Below are 16,444 nucleotides of genomic sequence, written 5' to 3' on the forward strand. Positions count from 1 at the left end.
CTGGCAGCAGTTCTTATGGTTTGGAGGTTTGGTTGCAAAAGGGGCAGACAGCTGTAGCAGAACTTCCAGTTTTCACTCGTTGGGACTTTGGTATTTTGGCTCAGGCACTTTTTAGTGGCATTTGGATTTGCTGGCTGCTCTGAATGTGTGTTTTGTGGAGTATGTATTTGTGTGGAGTTGATAACTGTGTACTAAGTGCAGTTTATTACACACCTTTGACCAGCTCACCCGTGTTTTGAACCAATATCTTTCTCTCCATATTGGGCAGTAAGTCAGGGAGATCATTAGGAAAAAGGCTCTGAGAATGGTGAGTAGGGGAGAAAGAAGAGAAGCAGAGGTAGTCTCACCTCTCTTCCCATCTTTCCTCCTTACCTGCATCTCCAGACACTCAAGGTGGGATGTCCTCAGGCTCACCACTGCCCAAATTCCCTGTATCGATGAGTGCAGTGGCATGGAGCCATAGGAAGAAGAGGGCTGAGGATGGTGTGGTTTGGGTGATGTGAAGGAAGGACTGGGTTTTGGTTTTCCTGGGGTTGAAACATCCCTTTGCTGGCCTGATCAAGGAATGGGATGTCTGCTGCTTTTCTGGATGGTAGGGAGTGAGAGTTGCTTTCTTATATCCAGATTTTTCCAGAGAGCTGTGTTTCACCGTGAGCAGTATGGTTATGTGCTTCTGTCCAAATGGTGTGTCCTCCTCCCGCTGTGCAGGATTAACATGCATTGCACATGGTGGGGAGACATTCCCTCTGGAGCCTGGGGAGAGATTGCTGAAGTAGGCGGCTTCTTTCCAGGTTTCCCTTCTCCCAAAGCAGCTTGTTATTTCTGGTGCCTTGCATGTCCCAGGCAAAACAAAATATATATATTTCAGGCGGTAGCAATGTTATTTGGTGGAAGCAGGAGCTGGTTTAATGTTGGTGCAGAGCTCTGGGGACAGTTTTCCAATGCAGTCCTTGTTGCTAAGCGGTTGGTTACCAAATGTGGCATTTTGGTCAGCAGATGTGGCTGAGAGTTTCCAGTGCAGATAATTGACATGTTGTCTTTGAAGGATGCAGATAAATGTGAGCAACTGTTATCATGGTGCTACAAGCATTTTGCTACTGTCCAGGAAAAAAAATACTCAGAAAATGTGAAAATCCTTCATATTGCATAAAATAATTCAAATTACAGTAAAACAGAAAGGTCAATCTACTGGTTGAATATATGCCATGGAGATGTGTGCGAAAGGATGCATTTTAACCAGGAAATATCAGTGAATTTATTTGCTTGTTAATGCAATATCAGGTGGGATGTATCTCCCAAATTACATCAGAAAAGTGGTAACAGCAGATGGTTGTGCAAACCTGAGGCGTATTCCAGGGCAGTGAGAAGCAGGCAGGAAGGTGGTGTGGATTTGGTGGTGAAGGACAGTCTAGCCCCAGTGGAGCCCTGATGGAGGATTGAGACTTGATGCTGGGGTTGCTCTTAAATTCCGTGGGAGCTGGCATCACACAGGGAGCATGCAGCCTGGCTGCAGGACACCAGAAGTAAGCTGTGGTCTCTGCTGGGTTGGATGCTCAGACTTCAGCTTGAGGAAATCTTGTTGTGTGACTTTGTCTTGGCTCGTTGCTGGGGTGCACGTGCTACAGAAGGGCTGTGGCGTAAGGCTGCAGTCAGGGAAGTGCCTTTGGCATGGCTGCTGTGGGTGCACGGTCCTTTGGGAGGGCCCTGGGTGGCTTTTGCTGCCCAGCTCAGCTGGCTCTGTATGGCTTTGGGGTCATGGAGAGTGGGAAAGCAGGTAAGGGAGACGAGAGGAGCTGCACAGGTGGGTTTGCACTGGTTTTTGGGGGTCAACTACTGTGCGGTAGGTACAGCTTCCACATGGCCTCTGTCTTTGCTCTGGAAGGGTTTGTGTGGATCTGCTTTTGATGTCCAAGCTGAACAAAACCTGAGCTTTAGGTAGTACCATGCCTTTCAAAAAAAAAACCCCAAAAAATTAAAATCAGAAGGGTAGCTCATAGTAGTCTCTAGACTTCTGAATTGGGATGGAGATTGTGTTAGGACTAGATTTTATTGTAAATGAATTTGGGGCTAAACGTACAAACTGAGTTGTAAGAAGAATGAATGCTGGACCCTTGTCATGACCCAGTTTTTGCAGTGTTTTCACCATTTTTAACTGAATTCTGGTATCAAGAGTACTGCACAGTGTAACTCGGTTGTGGTGAGGCACAACCTGAGTATCACATCCAGTAAGTGAGATGCGTTGCTTATGGTATAAGTAGTACCGTGCAGCTCTGGTGCTTCAAAAGGTGCTAAGGCTAAACCATCCTAAGTTAAAAAAAACAACACCCTATTATATTGAAACTATGAAGCCAACTGTTCCTGCACAACTGCTAAAAAAAACCCACGCCCATGCCTTCCAGCTGGTCACCTGAATCAGTGAGCAGTGTGTGAAGTGCATGAGCACAGAGATGTGTTCGGACGGTTTTGTGCCTTTCTCACAACTGTTGCACATAGCTCTTTAAATGAGTAACCTGCCTTTTCAAGAGTTCATGTGTAACTTCAAATTAATGAAACAATCTAATGGGAAAGCTGCTTTAAAAAATAAAAATAAGAGCTGTGTGATTGAGAATGGTTTAGATATGTCTGCTCAAGTATGGGCTGTAGAGGTGCTGTACTGCCATGTGCATCTGCAGGGCTTGGCACTCATCTTGATCATTTTAGCAAAGCTCTTTAAAGCAAGTATTAAGGAAGAGAGTAAAGTAAGTGTCACTGACATGGGGAGGCCTGAAAGAGCCTGGGGGTTGGGGTGGTTCGTCTGAGGAGCAGAGCGGGGGTCACCTGGCACTGGCTGCTGCCGAATGGCTCTGCCCGTGTGCACCCAGTCCTTCTGCTTGAGCAGTCATCTGCAGAAGGACTTGATGATGGCTTTGCTGCAAGAAAGAACAGAAAGAGACTTTGGACTAACTCATGAGTAAGCAAGGAACATGCACATCTTTACCTTTTCTTGGTTGTGTGTGTTGTTGGGGGTTACTTCGTCTAGGTTACTGAAAGACCTTCAGTGGGAGGTCAGAGCAGTTCATGCCATGCAAAACGCCGTCAGCAGCAGGGCTGTATGTGGTAGTGCTCCCCTGGGGTCCCTCTGCTGCTCGTGACCAGCAGATTAGGATGTGATCTTGTTCAGTCATTGCTGGTAGACCTGTCTTCCACAAATGTCTAATCCATTTTTAAACCCATCTGTGCTTCTGAGTCTTGCAGTTTCCCGTGGCAATGAGGTACACAGCTGAATGTTGCTCTAGGTGAAAAGTGTTTCCATGTGTTTGTTTTAAACCTCCTGCTTGCTAATTGGGGGACAGGTGGGGAAATCAGCATACTTTACCTCTTGTCCCTTTTTTGAATATTTTATGCCTGCACAAATGGCAGTGGGAATGCAGCCCAGCTGTGGGGTATTTCCAGTCTGGTAATTTAGAACAGTTGTGGTTACACAATTTATTTTGCCTGTAGTGGGCATAGTTTAGTAGCAGAAGTTTGGTATCTTCTAGAAGGCCATGAGAAGTGTCATGTCCTGCACAGAGATTATTTTTGCTAAGGGATCAGTCAACAGTTGGCAGCCACAAGGGTTATGTTTCCATCACCCGAGAGGAGTGGTATGGGGAAAAAGTTGCCTTTCCATCCCTCGCTGAGCAAGTTTTGGGGAGTGACAACTTGAAGGTGTTTCTGACTGGATGTTGCTTTAGGCTTTGTCTTAGAATGAGGAAGATTTTTAATGTTTTAGTGATTATGTCACCTACCTCAGCTGATGTGAGTGATTTTCTCTTCTCTGACTGCACTTAGTTAAATCATGGTACAGCAAGAGGAGGAAAATCTAAGCAAGAAATAAAGCAGTGAAAAATTCAAGATGCCTCCAGAGAGAAGATCCGTAAGAGAAGAGAAATGTTACTGAAGGGGAACTGTTTCTTGCTGGCCTCACCCTTACTTTTGGGGAAGAACATCTCTACTCAGCCTCTTCAGCTGCTCGAAATAGGCGCCTTGGAGTGAAGCGTCTCCTGCGGTCTAACTGGGTTTTCATGCGTCTGCGGCACTTTGGTGGGCAGGACTTGTTAGCTTGTGTTGTAATGCTCAGAAAATGAGTGGAGCCTGCTAAGCTCATTAGGGTGCCAGTCATCATTTGTGGTCGCTGCTGCGAAGGGCTCGCAGTCTGGCCAGAGCCAGTTAGAAGTTTTTGTCTCGTGAGGCTCTTGTTTCCCAGGGTCATTCTCTACTGCTGCGTCCCAGCAGGCTTGGAGCACTTGCACCACCTGCAGTGGGGGCTTCATCCAAAGGGGTTAAATGCTTTTTGTCAGACAGTCAAGATCAGGTGGACTGACTGAACGGTCTTCTCTGCAGCAGTTTTGCTGGGAATTTCAGAAACACAGCAGATGTCCTATTGTCCTGTCCTGGGATGATGGCAGTGGCTGTCTCCAGAACAGAAGGCCGCAAGTTTTCTTATTTGAAACCATACTGTGTTGCCACTGTGACTGCATTCAAGATGATAACAAGGTCCTAAAGACCTTATTAAAAGTATGTTCCCTCTTTCACGCTTTCTTAGTTCTTCTCAAATAGTTGGTACTGGGATAGAAGAGAGCTGCTGGGAGGAGAGTAGTGCTAAGTCTGTGTGACCTCCCAGGCCAGCAGTGGAGGGCTCATGAAATCTCAGCAGAAGCGTTCTGGAAATGGAAAGGATTTACATAAAAATCATGACTTTTAACTCTTTCTGCTTGCTCGTTCCACACTTTTTGGAGAGTAAAAGCTGTACTTGTTTGGAAGGGGCTGTTCTGGGCTTCTCCTATCAGCTGTGGGCTATACAGGCTCCTGGGTTTTCTTGCATATGCCAAAGTCAGTTGGGCCTCTGCTTCTCAGCCACATGAACAGATCAGGACTGCACCCTAGAAATTCAGGGCAAGAATAGCTCAAGCTCTTGGAGAGGGGAGGGAAAAGTCAGGCTCATCATTTGGGATGCCTCTTGAGAAGGAAGGGAAGCGTCTGAACTGCTGCCTCAGGATGTGCTAATGGCACCTGGGTCTGAGAGCAGACAGCAGGGAGCAGAAGAGCATGAAAAGATGATACTGATGAAAGATCTTTTCTTTTGCCCATTGTCCTTCAAGACCTTAATTCCTTTTGTTTCTGCCCTCCCTTCTGAGGAGACTCGATGTTGCACAGGTTGCATTGCAGACTCCAGGTCTTTCAAATGAAACTGCTATTGCTACTAATGCTGGAACTGCAGGGAGCACTGAACAGAGCACTGAAAATGCTGCCATAACAGTGATAGCCACGTGATTTCAGATACTCAAGGGTATAGTAGTACTATGTAAAAGGAGAAGAATATCAAATTGGCCTAGTTCTACTGATTAGAACTTGTTTAAATACAGTATGTGTACGACCTATTCCTCAGTAGGCTGATATCAGCTGGGAAGGTAGACTGTTTTTCAAGCTTATCTGCTTTCTTATCGCCCTGTTCGTAGCAAGATCTGAATTTGTGGCTCCATTTGACCTAAGGTTTAAGTATGAGGGTAAGCTCAGGGCATCCCTGAGGCATGTGAGCTCCTGCCTGGCGCTGAACTGTAAGCTATCTTGTACTCTGCACACTCAGTTATTGCACTTTCTTTTATTTTTTTTTTAACTTATAGGTGGACTCTGATCTAATGTTGCTAATTCCCTTCTTTATCTTCGATTGTAAAGTACCTTCTGCTCTCTAGAAATGTAGGTGCATTTCTGCACACCAGTATGAAGAACAAAACAGAGCATTTCAGAATAATTTAGTGAATAAGTTCTCTGTATACAGTGTGATTTCTCCTGAATTCCTTGCATCTTTAGAGAGGGAGATGCTGCCTTAAGCTCTGCATCTTTTGTGTGTGGACAGACCTTAGAATAAAATCTAGTGATAATCGCTGAGATGGCAGAAGATGACAGAGAAGCCGATTGCATGCTTACTGCCGTCTTTTTCTTTTTTCAGAGAGACTGTTTCGTTCCTCTCTTGGATTTGGCTGGTTTGTTCCCAGGACTCTGCATCACTGAACCTGGTGTCTGAATAGGGCTTTACCTGGGTAAAGCCAGTCTGGCTGTATGAAAGTCTTTGGGAGAAGCAGAGAACATTCCCTGACTAATTTATCTGTAGGGGGTATTTTCTTGCCACTCTACCATCCTTTTATGCATGACTTAGCTTCCCAGCCGACTAAAGCCTTTGAAGTTAGATTGCAAAGAGCTCTTCAGCTATCCCTTCCCCCATCTAAAATAAGGAAACCAGAACAACCATTGCCGTGGAAAGAGCCTGCCTTGTTACATGGCTCCCCAATGTTAACACCCCTCTCTCTTTTCCTCCTTCCTTTTCCCTACCTCCTCCTCTCCCCGCTAAAGAAATCTTTTTTTCCCTTAATGAGATCTACTTAAGACTTGAGGGAAAAGGCCATGGTTCCATGAGATGGTAAATCCAATTTTAGGGTGTTTCATATGTGATGAAAAACACTATGGCCACATGACGCAGCCCCTGAATTGGCACACATTCGCTCTGCCAGTTCAGATTTGTTCGCATAATGCAGAAGGGGCGACTGTCCAGGCAAGCTTCACGTCGGGGCATGCACGGGCTGCCCAGGCATCCCTGGTCTCGGGCTGGGGGCCAGTGACTCCTTGTCTCATACTCTCACTGTGTTTTGTGATCTGCCCAGTTGTATGTTCACGTTTGTCTCTGCTCAAATCTGTGCAGTCAGGGCGTCTGGAAGTTTCCAGTCTCAGTGTTGGTGAATGTGGACCCAAAGGATGTTATGTTAGCCTGCACTCTTCCTAGAGCTGTTCCTGCAGGCACTGGAGAGTCTCTTGTGCATGCTGGAAGCCCAGGGGCAATTCTGACTTCTCCAAATATCCCTTCTTTGGTGATCTTGCCAACAGGAATGGTATAACCCCATCATATGCCATGAAGCTTGCAGTTCACAGCCTCCTTGCCCTTTGGGAAGGGAGAAAGACCTGAACTAAAGCACCCCTTTTGTGGCAGGTAACCGCTTGGCAAGTTATGGCCCTCTTTGCCAATTCATCTCTTCGGGCTTTCTGCTGAGGCAAATGTGGCACTTGTTTTCCCACTGGCTTAATTTGTGGCTCTGAGGATTGCTATCCTAGGAAGCTGTTGTGGTGGGCTCTTGAAAGTCATGTTAAAAACTGAAGTATGGTGCTCTTTTGCCAAGAAAATGGATTTTTGAAAGTACTGGATGCTGGTTGAGTCGTCTTCCCTTGGGATCATATTTCTCAAGTCATCTTGTTTCTGGATCGGTGAAGATCTGGTTACCTTAGACCACTAATCGTGCTGCATTTGCTTCCCATCTCTGTCCTCTTTGCTTCACGTGGAGTTGGCTGTCCTTCCCTGGATCGCTTGCTAAATAAAAGAAGTTTTTAGCCTCATGGAGATGCATAGAGGCTCTCTGAGTGTTTCTTACTCCAGGATCCATCTCAACATTTTGGGAAGAAGAATCCATGCATCATTTCATACAGCTGCTGGAGCCACTATGTACAGTCAAGTAAAAATAGCCTGAGCCCCTCCTGTTCAATTCCTGCATTTATTTTCTCCTATTTTTCAGGGTTTTTGAGGACCACTTCGTACCCTGTGTCACATCAGGGGCTTTGGTTTGGGAAATACTGATTTAAAGTACTGCTCCGTTCCTTTCCTTGGAGACACTGATGTTATTCCACTGTCCTGCAGGGAGAAGACAGAGGATAATCCCCTCTGGAGTCTTAAACGGTGCCTCCAAGTGTCGAGACCCATCTCAGATGCTTGATGCATGTGAGGGCCTGCAGGAAACTGGCAGTGCAGATTTGCATGAGTCTGGGATACTGTCTTTGGCAGTCCTGCCCATCGTACAGGAGTCATTTTAACTCATTTTGTCATCTTAATTCACTAGATTTTCTAATGATGGTGTGGACAATCGGGCAGCCTTCCAGCTCTCCCGCTGTCGCTTTACTTACGTTTCTAGTGTCAGGAAACGCTGGGAGTGAGTGAGCAGACCTTTTCCCTTTGTAAACATTAGCTCCATGTGCCTCCCCCTCTCAGAAGCCCACCCTGCTGTGCACTGAAAGCCCAGGTGAGCTCCTTCCTTGCATCCTTCCAAATCCCGACTTGTGGCATCTCCGCATGTGCAGGACGGTCTAATTAGGGACCAGCACCTGAGGCAGTGTGTGGTGAGACACAAACAAGCACCGTGGTGGCATTTCCTCACCGCTGTCCCCCTGTTCTGGGACTGATGGGGACTTCTGGGGAATTCTCCCTCTATCCTTCTGTGGTTTGAGGTATTGACTTAAAGTTCCCTCTTGGCCTTAGAAGAAATAAAAAAAAGAAAGTGGAGTAAGTTAGGCTGGTGTTTACAGGGCTGTTTGTTTACAGTGAGCACTTGAATATTATTGTCACTTGTTTTACTAGTTCCACAGCCCTGTAGGTGTGGGGAGAATTGTCTGTGCCAAGGAGGTGCTGCAAATAAGTACCAGACCAAAACACAAGCTGAGGTAAGAGGGTGTATGTGTCAGGTAGGATATTGTCATCTCATAGAGCTTTCAAGTAGTGAGAGATACTTTAGTAATCGATAATAAAGAAACCAAAACACCCGAGTGACATCTCTCGTTCTGCAAGAAATCCCTGTGCCATTGCAGCCTTTTTGGTGCCCCTTTTTGTAGCACACAGCAGTGAGTCCTCGTGTCGCCCTGATCTGCCTTCTGCTCTGCTTTGTTGCGACCTTCGCCTGCGAGTTAGGTTTGCAAGGTGCTGCAGAAATACGTAGCTATACAAAAATCTTGCGGTCTTCTGTTATTGAGATAGAAATACGTGTTGCTGAAGATATTTATAATCACTGGTCTGTAATTCATTAATCATTCCATTTGCCTGTTACTGAGCTGGGGATTTTATTATAATGCAAATACACCTGAAAGCTGTCTTTGTCCCAATTAAAAGCTGCTGTGATTGCAATCGTGCACTCCGACAGCCAGCAGCAGGAGGACGGGTGCTCTCTTAGCTGCCCAAAGGAGGTTGAAGGACGTGACTAACCAACTCGGGGTGTCCAGGGAGGAGGCAGTAAACAAACTTCAGCGTAGATCCAGGCAGCAGTGGTGGCGTGCTGGCCGACATGAGCCACCACGGGTGCTGGTGACAGCACGGTTATCTGAACAGGCTTGAAAGCTCACCTGGAAAGGTGCAGGCAGCGGTTTGCTCTGTGGTTTTTTGCTGCTGTGGCTAAACTGCTGGCAAACCACCTTGAGTTGCTCTGCCTTCCTATACTCCACTTATGCAACACCAGTAAAGTACCACCCTTGTGCATGTTCTTTCAGAGGGAGAGCTATAATTACAGTTAGCAAGTGAAAATATTTGTATGTATTGTAAATACAGTACCGAGTCTGCCTTGTTTGCGGCTGACACTGTGAGGTGTGAATGCCTAGCACGGTCCCTCTGCCATGTCATCGTGCCCGAGTGTTGCACTCTCAGAAAGCAAAGAGGGCAGTTCAGAGGCACGGCTCCTCTTTACGTGCTTTGCCAAGAACATGTGGAACCCGCAAGCTCTTCTCTAGCTAAAAGCAGATTAAAAATGAATAAAGCAGTGCTCTCTGAAGCCCTCACCATGCTCCAGTGTGTAGATTTTGGACAACCAGAAGTATTTCGCTCTGTTAGCAAAGTGAGTGTTGGAGTTCTCTGGGCCGAACTTGAATGAGCTTGTATTTTTTAAAGAAGTTTCTTATTGAAATTGTGACTTTGAGGAAGAGTTGCAGGTGGCTGGTTTGCATCCTCAGGCTTCCTTTTTGTTCTGGATGGTGGTGTAAGAAACGTGACAGGTTCGAATCGTCTCATTCTCTTTAATGTGCTCTGCTGAAGGGGTCTGGGAAGAGAGAGTTGTGTGTTAGAGAACTTGGGCTGTTTTCACCCTGAGTTCACAGCGTATTCCACTAGGGCCCTTTCCCTTGTCAAATGCGGAGTGTAGGCAGCAAGGAGCACAGCGTGAGCTCGGTGTGGGGAGGCAGCCAGAGCCAGGGAATAGGAAGTTGGAGGGACCTGGAGTGTGTTCCTGACTCCATCGGTGACTTTTTGTAGGGATGAAGGGTGAGACTCACTTGTGAATTTTTTAGACCCTTGGATGGGACTTAATCTGAAAACAACTGGATTATGAAAACTTTTTGTCCAAGAACCACTTGTGATTTTAATTCTAGCTTTATTGAACTTCTGAATATTTAAAATGGCAAAGATTTTCAGTATTTAAATATTTAAGTTTTAGAGCCTAAAAAGTGAACTTTTTTGTTCTGTTTGGTTTCTGTGAGTGCGAGTTGCAGCAGGCTTAAAGGTTTGCTACTTCTTGCAAGCATGGGATGCTTCACTTCATTACAGCTAATGACCTTGCATCGTGCTGAATGCCATTGATCCTGCATTTCATTATTTTGATGCAGCAGAGCTCAGCCAGGCTGTGTCAGAGTAGTTGCTACGTTCAGTGTTATAAGTTCCCTACCGCAATTATAAGTAACTTGCTACCCAGCAGAATATTTAGGTGAAGTTGGATGTAAGCTGATGGTATTGGAAGTGCATTCTGAAATTCAGAGTAAATTCATTATCAGATGGCCTTTTTAAAAGGAAACGAAAGCATGTGAAGTTCCTCTGCCCGTAGGAAAGGTACCGAATGGCACGTACAGTGAAGCTCCCAACTGCTGCTGCAGTGTCAGTGCTCCTCTGGGTCGGGGAGAGAACAGCCTCTTCACATCTGGAAACTGCCAGTTCTGCATGCAAATATTAGGATGTAGTTTCTTTTTTCTGCAGGTATGAAAATTTGCTTGCTAAATGCTGGGTATTGCTCTGAGATAAGACCGATACCCTGCATTCAGTGGCTCTCTACCCTGTCACTATTCAGGCTGATCCAGGAGTGAGACCTCAGGATGTTCCCTTCACTTAACTCGAGAGGCTCTGCCTGTGCTAAAACATGCTGTGCCGGTATTAAAGGTGGCAGTTAGCGTTTTGGATGAACAATGAATGAGGCCATTTATAACCAGTTATGCTGACGTGAATCTCTCCCAACAAATTTGCATCATTAAAACACCTTTGGAAAAATGTGTCATACGTATAATTAAATACCTGTTTTGCTAACTCTTAATTTAATTAATGCAAAGTAAAGATGGCAGCACAAATTAATTTAGCTGGAAGTGGCTTTTCTGTCAGTGGGCTGAAGGGAGGTTTTCTGGAGGTGTTGTACCAGATGTCCTCAGAAATGGGTAGGTAAACTCCAGGACTGATTGACAGAGGGTTTTTTTACAGTGATGGCTATGACATCCTCATAGCAGTACGTATGTATGCCCCATATCAGCTCACCTTTTTCCCCTTGTGAGAGCAAAGAGGGAGGCCAGGTAGAAGGCGGTTTCTTTGGGAGGATAGTGTAGCTACTTCTCGGCTGTACCCTGAAAGGTATTTGCTAGCAACCACAGTAAATCCAGGTTCAGACAGGTGAATGAAAAGAGATTCATGTAACAGAAGATCTTTCTATGTCTCCCCTTGATTTTTCCTTCTATACCTTTATCTTTCACTCGGTTGGTGCCCATGTTTCCCCCCCTCCCCCCTTAGATATGACTTTCCTGTAGCTGCTCATCCGCTTTAAATATTCATTCCTCTTAACTTTCTTTAAAGACTTCCTTGTGGATGACCTTCTTTTGGCTTGACCCCTTTCCTAACCTTGTGTATGCTTTTTTTTCCTTCCCCTTCTGCCTTTTTGATCTGTTTCTCCCTGCTGCTTTATCTCTTTCCCTTTCCATCTTGCTTGGGATAAAACTGGAGCACAGACTGTGTTCACTGTGCAAGTGCAGGTGAGTTGTCAGCCCAGCGTTGTAGGAAGCAGGGAATCTGTTGTTGCTGCCTGCAGACCCATCTGAGCACCAGAAGAATTTGGAAAAAAATTAAATCTTTCAGTCTTCCAAAAATGCTAGTTGTTGCTTTAGCAGTTCTTATTGCAGCTTAGGTAAGAATAAATGCATGTATGAATGAAGAAGGCTGCTGTGCATTACAACATGGAGTCCGGCTAGTTCTGCCAGCTCTCTGCAATTTCAGGATCGGCTTTTTCTATCTGATTATTTCCTTCAAGGGGGAAAACCAGTCTCATTTAGCAGGCAGGATTCTTTGGTATTGAGACTGAGTAATGGGCTGGTGTGGATGGGAGTGGGCTCTGGGTGATGGGCAGGAGCAGACAGGTCTGCTACGGCAGGACTGGCTGAGATGGGCTGCTCTGGGCTGGTGGTGCTCCAGGAAGGGAGGAGGTGTTGGCTTGGGCAGGCACTTCGGGACTGGTACTGTGTGCCCACCAGAGACTGATCTTGAGCGGTGACTTGGACTAGTATTGGGAGGCACTGGGAGGGTGCAGGATCCTGCAGGAGGGACTGGGGATCGGGGAGAATTTGAGGCTTGGAGCTCCCCATGGCACTGCTGATGCTGGTGCTCCACTGAGGCTTCGTGGGGTGACTTTCCTCCATACCCCATCAGATGGGATGAATACGAATATGAAGCTGATCTTGTCTATATTTGGTAGCTTGAACACTCCTGGCTTCCTGTCCAGCGCTGACCTTCAGCATCATCCAGCTTTTCCAACTGGAGCCAGTGCTTTTAACAGTGCCTTTTGTGTTCGCTTACGGAAAAACGGGGTCTGTTTCACAGGAAACTTGTTTACACCTGCCACGGTCATCATCTTTGCTCTTCCTTTGCCCCTGTCACTGCAGCTGCAGTAGTTGAAACTGCAGAATGTCCTTTCATTCCCCAGCATCCTCAGCGTGGGACGTGACTGCAATAGAGCAGCTGGGGAGAGGCTGCAGGGTGTGAGACCCACTTAGAAATGTTAGCCAGATGTGGACAGCACAAGGAGGAGACGATACGAGTCAGCTTTGGAAAGACTCTAGTGCAATGGGTTATTATTTCTATTTCTTCTTTTTTAGCTGTTCATTGTAGGGTTTACAAAACAGCCCTTAGAGTACCTCCCTGCATGTACAAATGCACTAAAGCAACTCAGCAACTACGGGGGAGTCCCCTCTCCGGTACTGCTAGCATGGGGTCGATGGCACTCGTTGCAGGGTTTGCCAGGCTTGTGCCTTTCGTGGGGTTAAATGGTGGTCTCCTGGTTGTGCTGGGGGGTTGGGCATTTTCAGACCACTAAAACTGTGAGTGGCTTTTTGGAGGTGACCCATGTGGTGTGTGAGCCGGTGGGTTCATGCTGCAGCAGAGGAATGCAGGGGAAGCCAGGGTGAGGGGAGGTGCTAGGACAGGAGGATTTGCAAGCTGCTGTTGCAAGCGTTGTGCTCAGCCTGCTCTCTGGTGGTAGCTGCTGTACCGGAGATGACCTTTGATAAAACGTGAAGCATATAGTTTGATTTGGATAGCTGTGGTTGCTCAGCTTCATACAGCTACAGTTCACAGCAGAGTCATCAACTCGGCTGCTCTTTTGTTCCCTTATGCCTGTGCAAAATTCACAGGTTGAAAACCAAATCACAGCTTCAGGACAAGAACTGCCAACAAAGCCTGCTTCCCAGCAGCTCTCCCCAGTGCAGCTTCTCCAGTGTCTGAAAAGGGCTGAGGTTTATTGCTCTTTTCCTTCAGAGTGGGGAGACTGGTAGGAGCGCAGACAGAAGAGGCACCTGCTGGCACAAAACGTGGAAGAAATAAACATCTTTGGGATCTTCAGTCAAATTTGGCTGAGAACAGCCAGCAGGTTCCAAAACTCTTGCCAGGACTGAGATACAGAGAGACACTTAAAGACCACTTGATTGTGATCTCTTACTGCCTCAGATGGGGTAGAGCCCACAGCATCCAGGGCAGGCAGGAGAGCTCCGGTGCAGGTGGAGGATCGCTGCTGTGCTCCGGTCTACGCTGGTGAACATCGGGATGCTCTTCATTTAGATCAGCTGCTGGCAACATGCAAACTGTCTGGCTTTTTTGTGCGAAACCGTTGTGAGGAAGGAAGTGCTTGGTGAGTTGTTTGAAGGAGTCAGGCCAGTCACGCTTGTAGAGAATCTGGGAGAGAAGGTAGTAAAGAGGACTTCTGCTTTTCAGTCCTGAAAATAGCTGAGTCACAAGAGTGGTGGGTTTTGGTGATTTTAGCTGGAAAAAAGGGAAGAATGTAAGAAAGTTTTGGAGAAGGTAGTTGAGACCCTGTCCTGTCTTTGCTGATATCCCACTAGTAAAAGGCCAGCCCCATTCATGTTTCCTTGATAAGCTGTCAGTGCGTTAGATATGTCTTCCAGCAGTATTTGGTTGCTGTATTTCTTACTGGGATTTGTTTTAACAATACCTGAGGGATGTGACCGTCATACATGTGGTTTCTTTGTGCTGGAGACACCTTCAGGACTGAAGTGCCTGTAGGACATAGCATGCAGGTGCGACCATTTGCTGTTGAGAGTGGAGCTAGCTGGTGAGGCCTTTCTGTTGTATGGGACCTAATCAGGAAGCTTTGAGACTTCAGAGCAAGCAAGCACCCTCTGTTTTAATCCCATTTCCACCCCTCTGACGGGGGAGGTGGGATATCGTTTTAGCATTTTCTGTAACTCTATATCTGTATTTCTTGTGGCTAGTAAAGTATTCATTTTGCTCAGGAACATGACACGTGCTGTGTCTGAATCCCAGCATTTGTGACTGGTGTTTAAAGTCAATTTAAACAGATTTGGGATTCTTTTTTCCCGTATGAATTGCTGTGGTCTAGTCAAGACAACTTTTAGTAGCAGCAACCATGTGGAAGTATTGTCTTCCCACAATTAGAGGTTAAGAGTTGACAGCAAATGAGCCAGGGATTATAATTAAAAACCAGGGTAATTCTTTGTGCATGGTGAAAACTAAGGAATAAAAACTCAGAGTGTAATGCACCTGTCAGTATTAGATGCAAATAAGAGATAATGTGTCTTGCAGTGAAAGACGTTTGGATTGTGTGTATTTCAGCGAGCACAGGAACAATCCCTCCTGTTCCATAGAAGCTGAGGTTTTTGTTCGGTCGGTACTGATGCTCTTTTAGAAAGCTTCTACCTCTGCTTCCTGAGGTCTGACATGGAAGAGGAAAGCTTCAATAGGCACCAGCTGCTCAGTGGGACCTGTCTTTTCAGAGCATCGCTCGCTTTTCTCCGTTCCCAATTAAAACGTGGGTTAAACTTAGCTTTTGTTTGAAGCAGCCAGCGCTGTGGTATTTAGTGTAAAAGGAATGTGCTCCTCACCTTTTCTCTCTCTTTTGTCGCAGGGTCAGCATTCTTCAGGGGAGGACATGGAAATCTCTGACGACGAGACCAACCCTGCGCCCATCACTAGTGCAGAATGTGCCAAAACCATTGTGGTGAACTCCTCTGTCAGCAACTCGGCTGTAATGGCCCCGTCAATTCCTCCCTTGCCACCACCGGGATTCCCTCCTCTTCCTCCTCCGCCGCCTCCACAGCCAGGCTTCCCGATGCCTCCGCCGCTACCTCCACCACCTCCACCCACGCACCCTGCTGTGACTGTTCCCCCACCTCCGCTCCCTGCCCCCCCTGGGGTCCCTCCGCCTCATATCTTGCCGCCGCTTCCTCCGTTCCATCCTGGCATGTTCCCTGTCATGCAAGTAGATATGATAAGTGTCTTGGGCAACCAGTGGGGTGGCATGCCGATGTCCTTCCAGATGCAAACTCAGATGCTGAGCCGCATGATGCAGGCACAAAACACGTACCAGTATCCGCCTTTCATGACGGGTCGGATGCAGTTTGTGAATCTTCCACCTTACCGCCCTTTCTCGATGGGATCAGCTCTTGGTCGTGGACAGCAGTGGCCACCACTGCCCAAGTTTGACCCCTCTGTTCCACCACCGGGTTATGAGCCAAAGAAGGAAGATCCCCACAAAGCCACTGTGGATGGAGTCCTCTTGGTCATAGTGAAAGAACTAAAGGCTATCATGAAAAGGGACCTGAACCGAAAGATGGTTGAAGTGGTAGCGTTTCGGGCATTTGATGACTGGTGGGACAAGAAGGAACGTCTGGCAAAGGTAGGCTTTCACGTACTCTGTGCTGGATCCCAGGGAGAGCTCTTCATAGTGCTTGTGGCCAGGGCGTTGACTTTAGAAAAACCTGCAACCCTAAAATGTTATGGTAACTGAAATAGGAGCAAAAAATAAAGCCATGGAATAGCTTTGCTGTGAGGAACCCCATTGCTTGAGGCTGCTGAAATTAAATGAGGGGCATGCACATCCCTGTCCCTCACCTGGCTCCATGCCTCCCCACAGGCCTGGCCTTCATGCTGAGGCAGGCGGCAGGAGTGTGTGCTGGGAGTAACAGACCTCAGCCTGCAAATACCTGGAAGGTGCTCAGTCACTACAGGCACATGCCTCAGGACAACTTAGCACCTGGGTATTAAACCTGGCTTATTTCCATGGTGTCACTCCATATATGGAGGCGTTTCATTCTGCTTTGCAATCAGAACAAACACGGGCTGGGAATCTTAGTCGTT

General features: G+C 46.9%; 1 protein-coding gene across 3 annotated transcripts in view; it reads left to right on the plus strand.

Annotated features, from left to right (window-relative positions):
* The window catches only part of SETD1B (SET domain containing 1B, histone lysine methyltransferase), a 51,123-nt gene that overhangs the window by 16,408 nt on the left and 18,271 nt on the right, over positions 1–16,444 (plus strand). For all 3 annotated transcript variants that reach the window (XM_086474072.1, XM_086474073.1, XM_086474074.1), the window contains exon 7: positions 15,213–15,983. In XM_086474072.1, coding sequence (XP_086330198.1) covers positions 15,213–15,983 — 771 coding nt within the window. The remainder of the gene's footprint in view (positions 1–15,212; positions 15,984–16,444) is intronic.

The sequence above is a fragment of the Leptosomus discolor genome, chromosome 16, assembly GCF_034619465.1.
Source record: "Leptosomus discolor isolate bLepDis1 chromosome 16, bLepDis1.hap2, whole genome shotgun sequence".
In the NCBI taxonomy this organism is placed as follows: domain Eukaryota; kingdom Metazoa; phylum Chordata; class Aves; order Leptosomiformes; family Leptosomidae; genus Leptosomus; species Leptosomus discolor.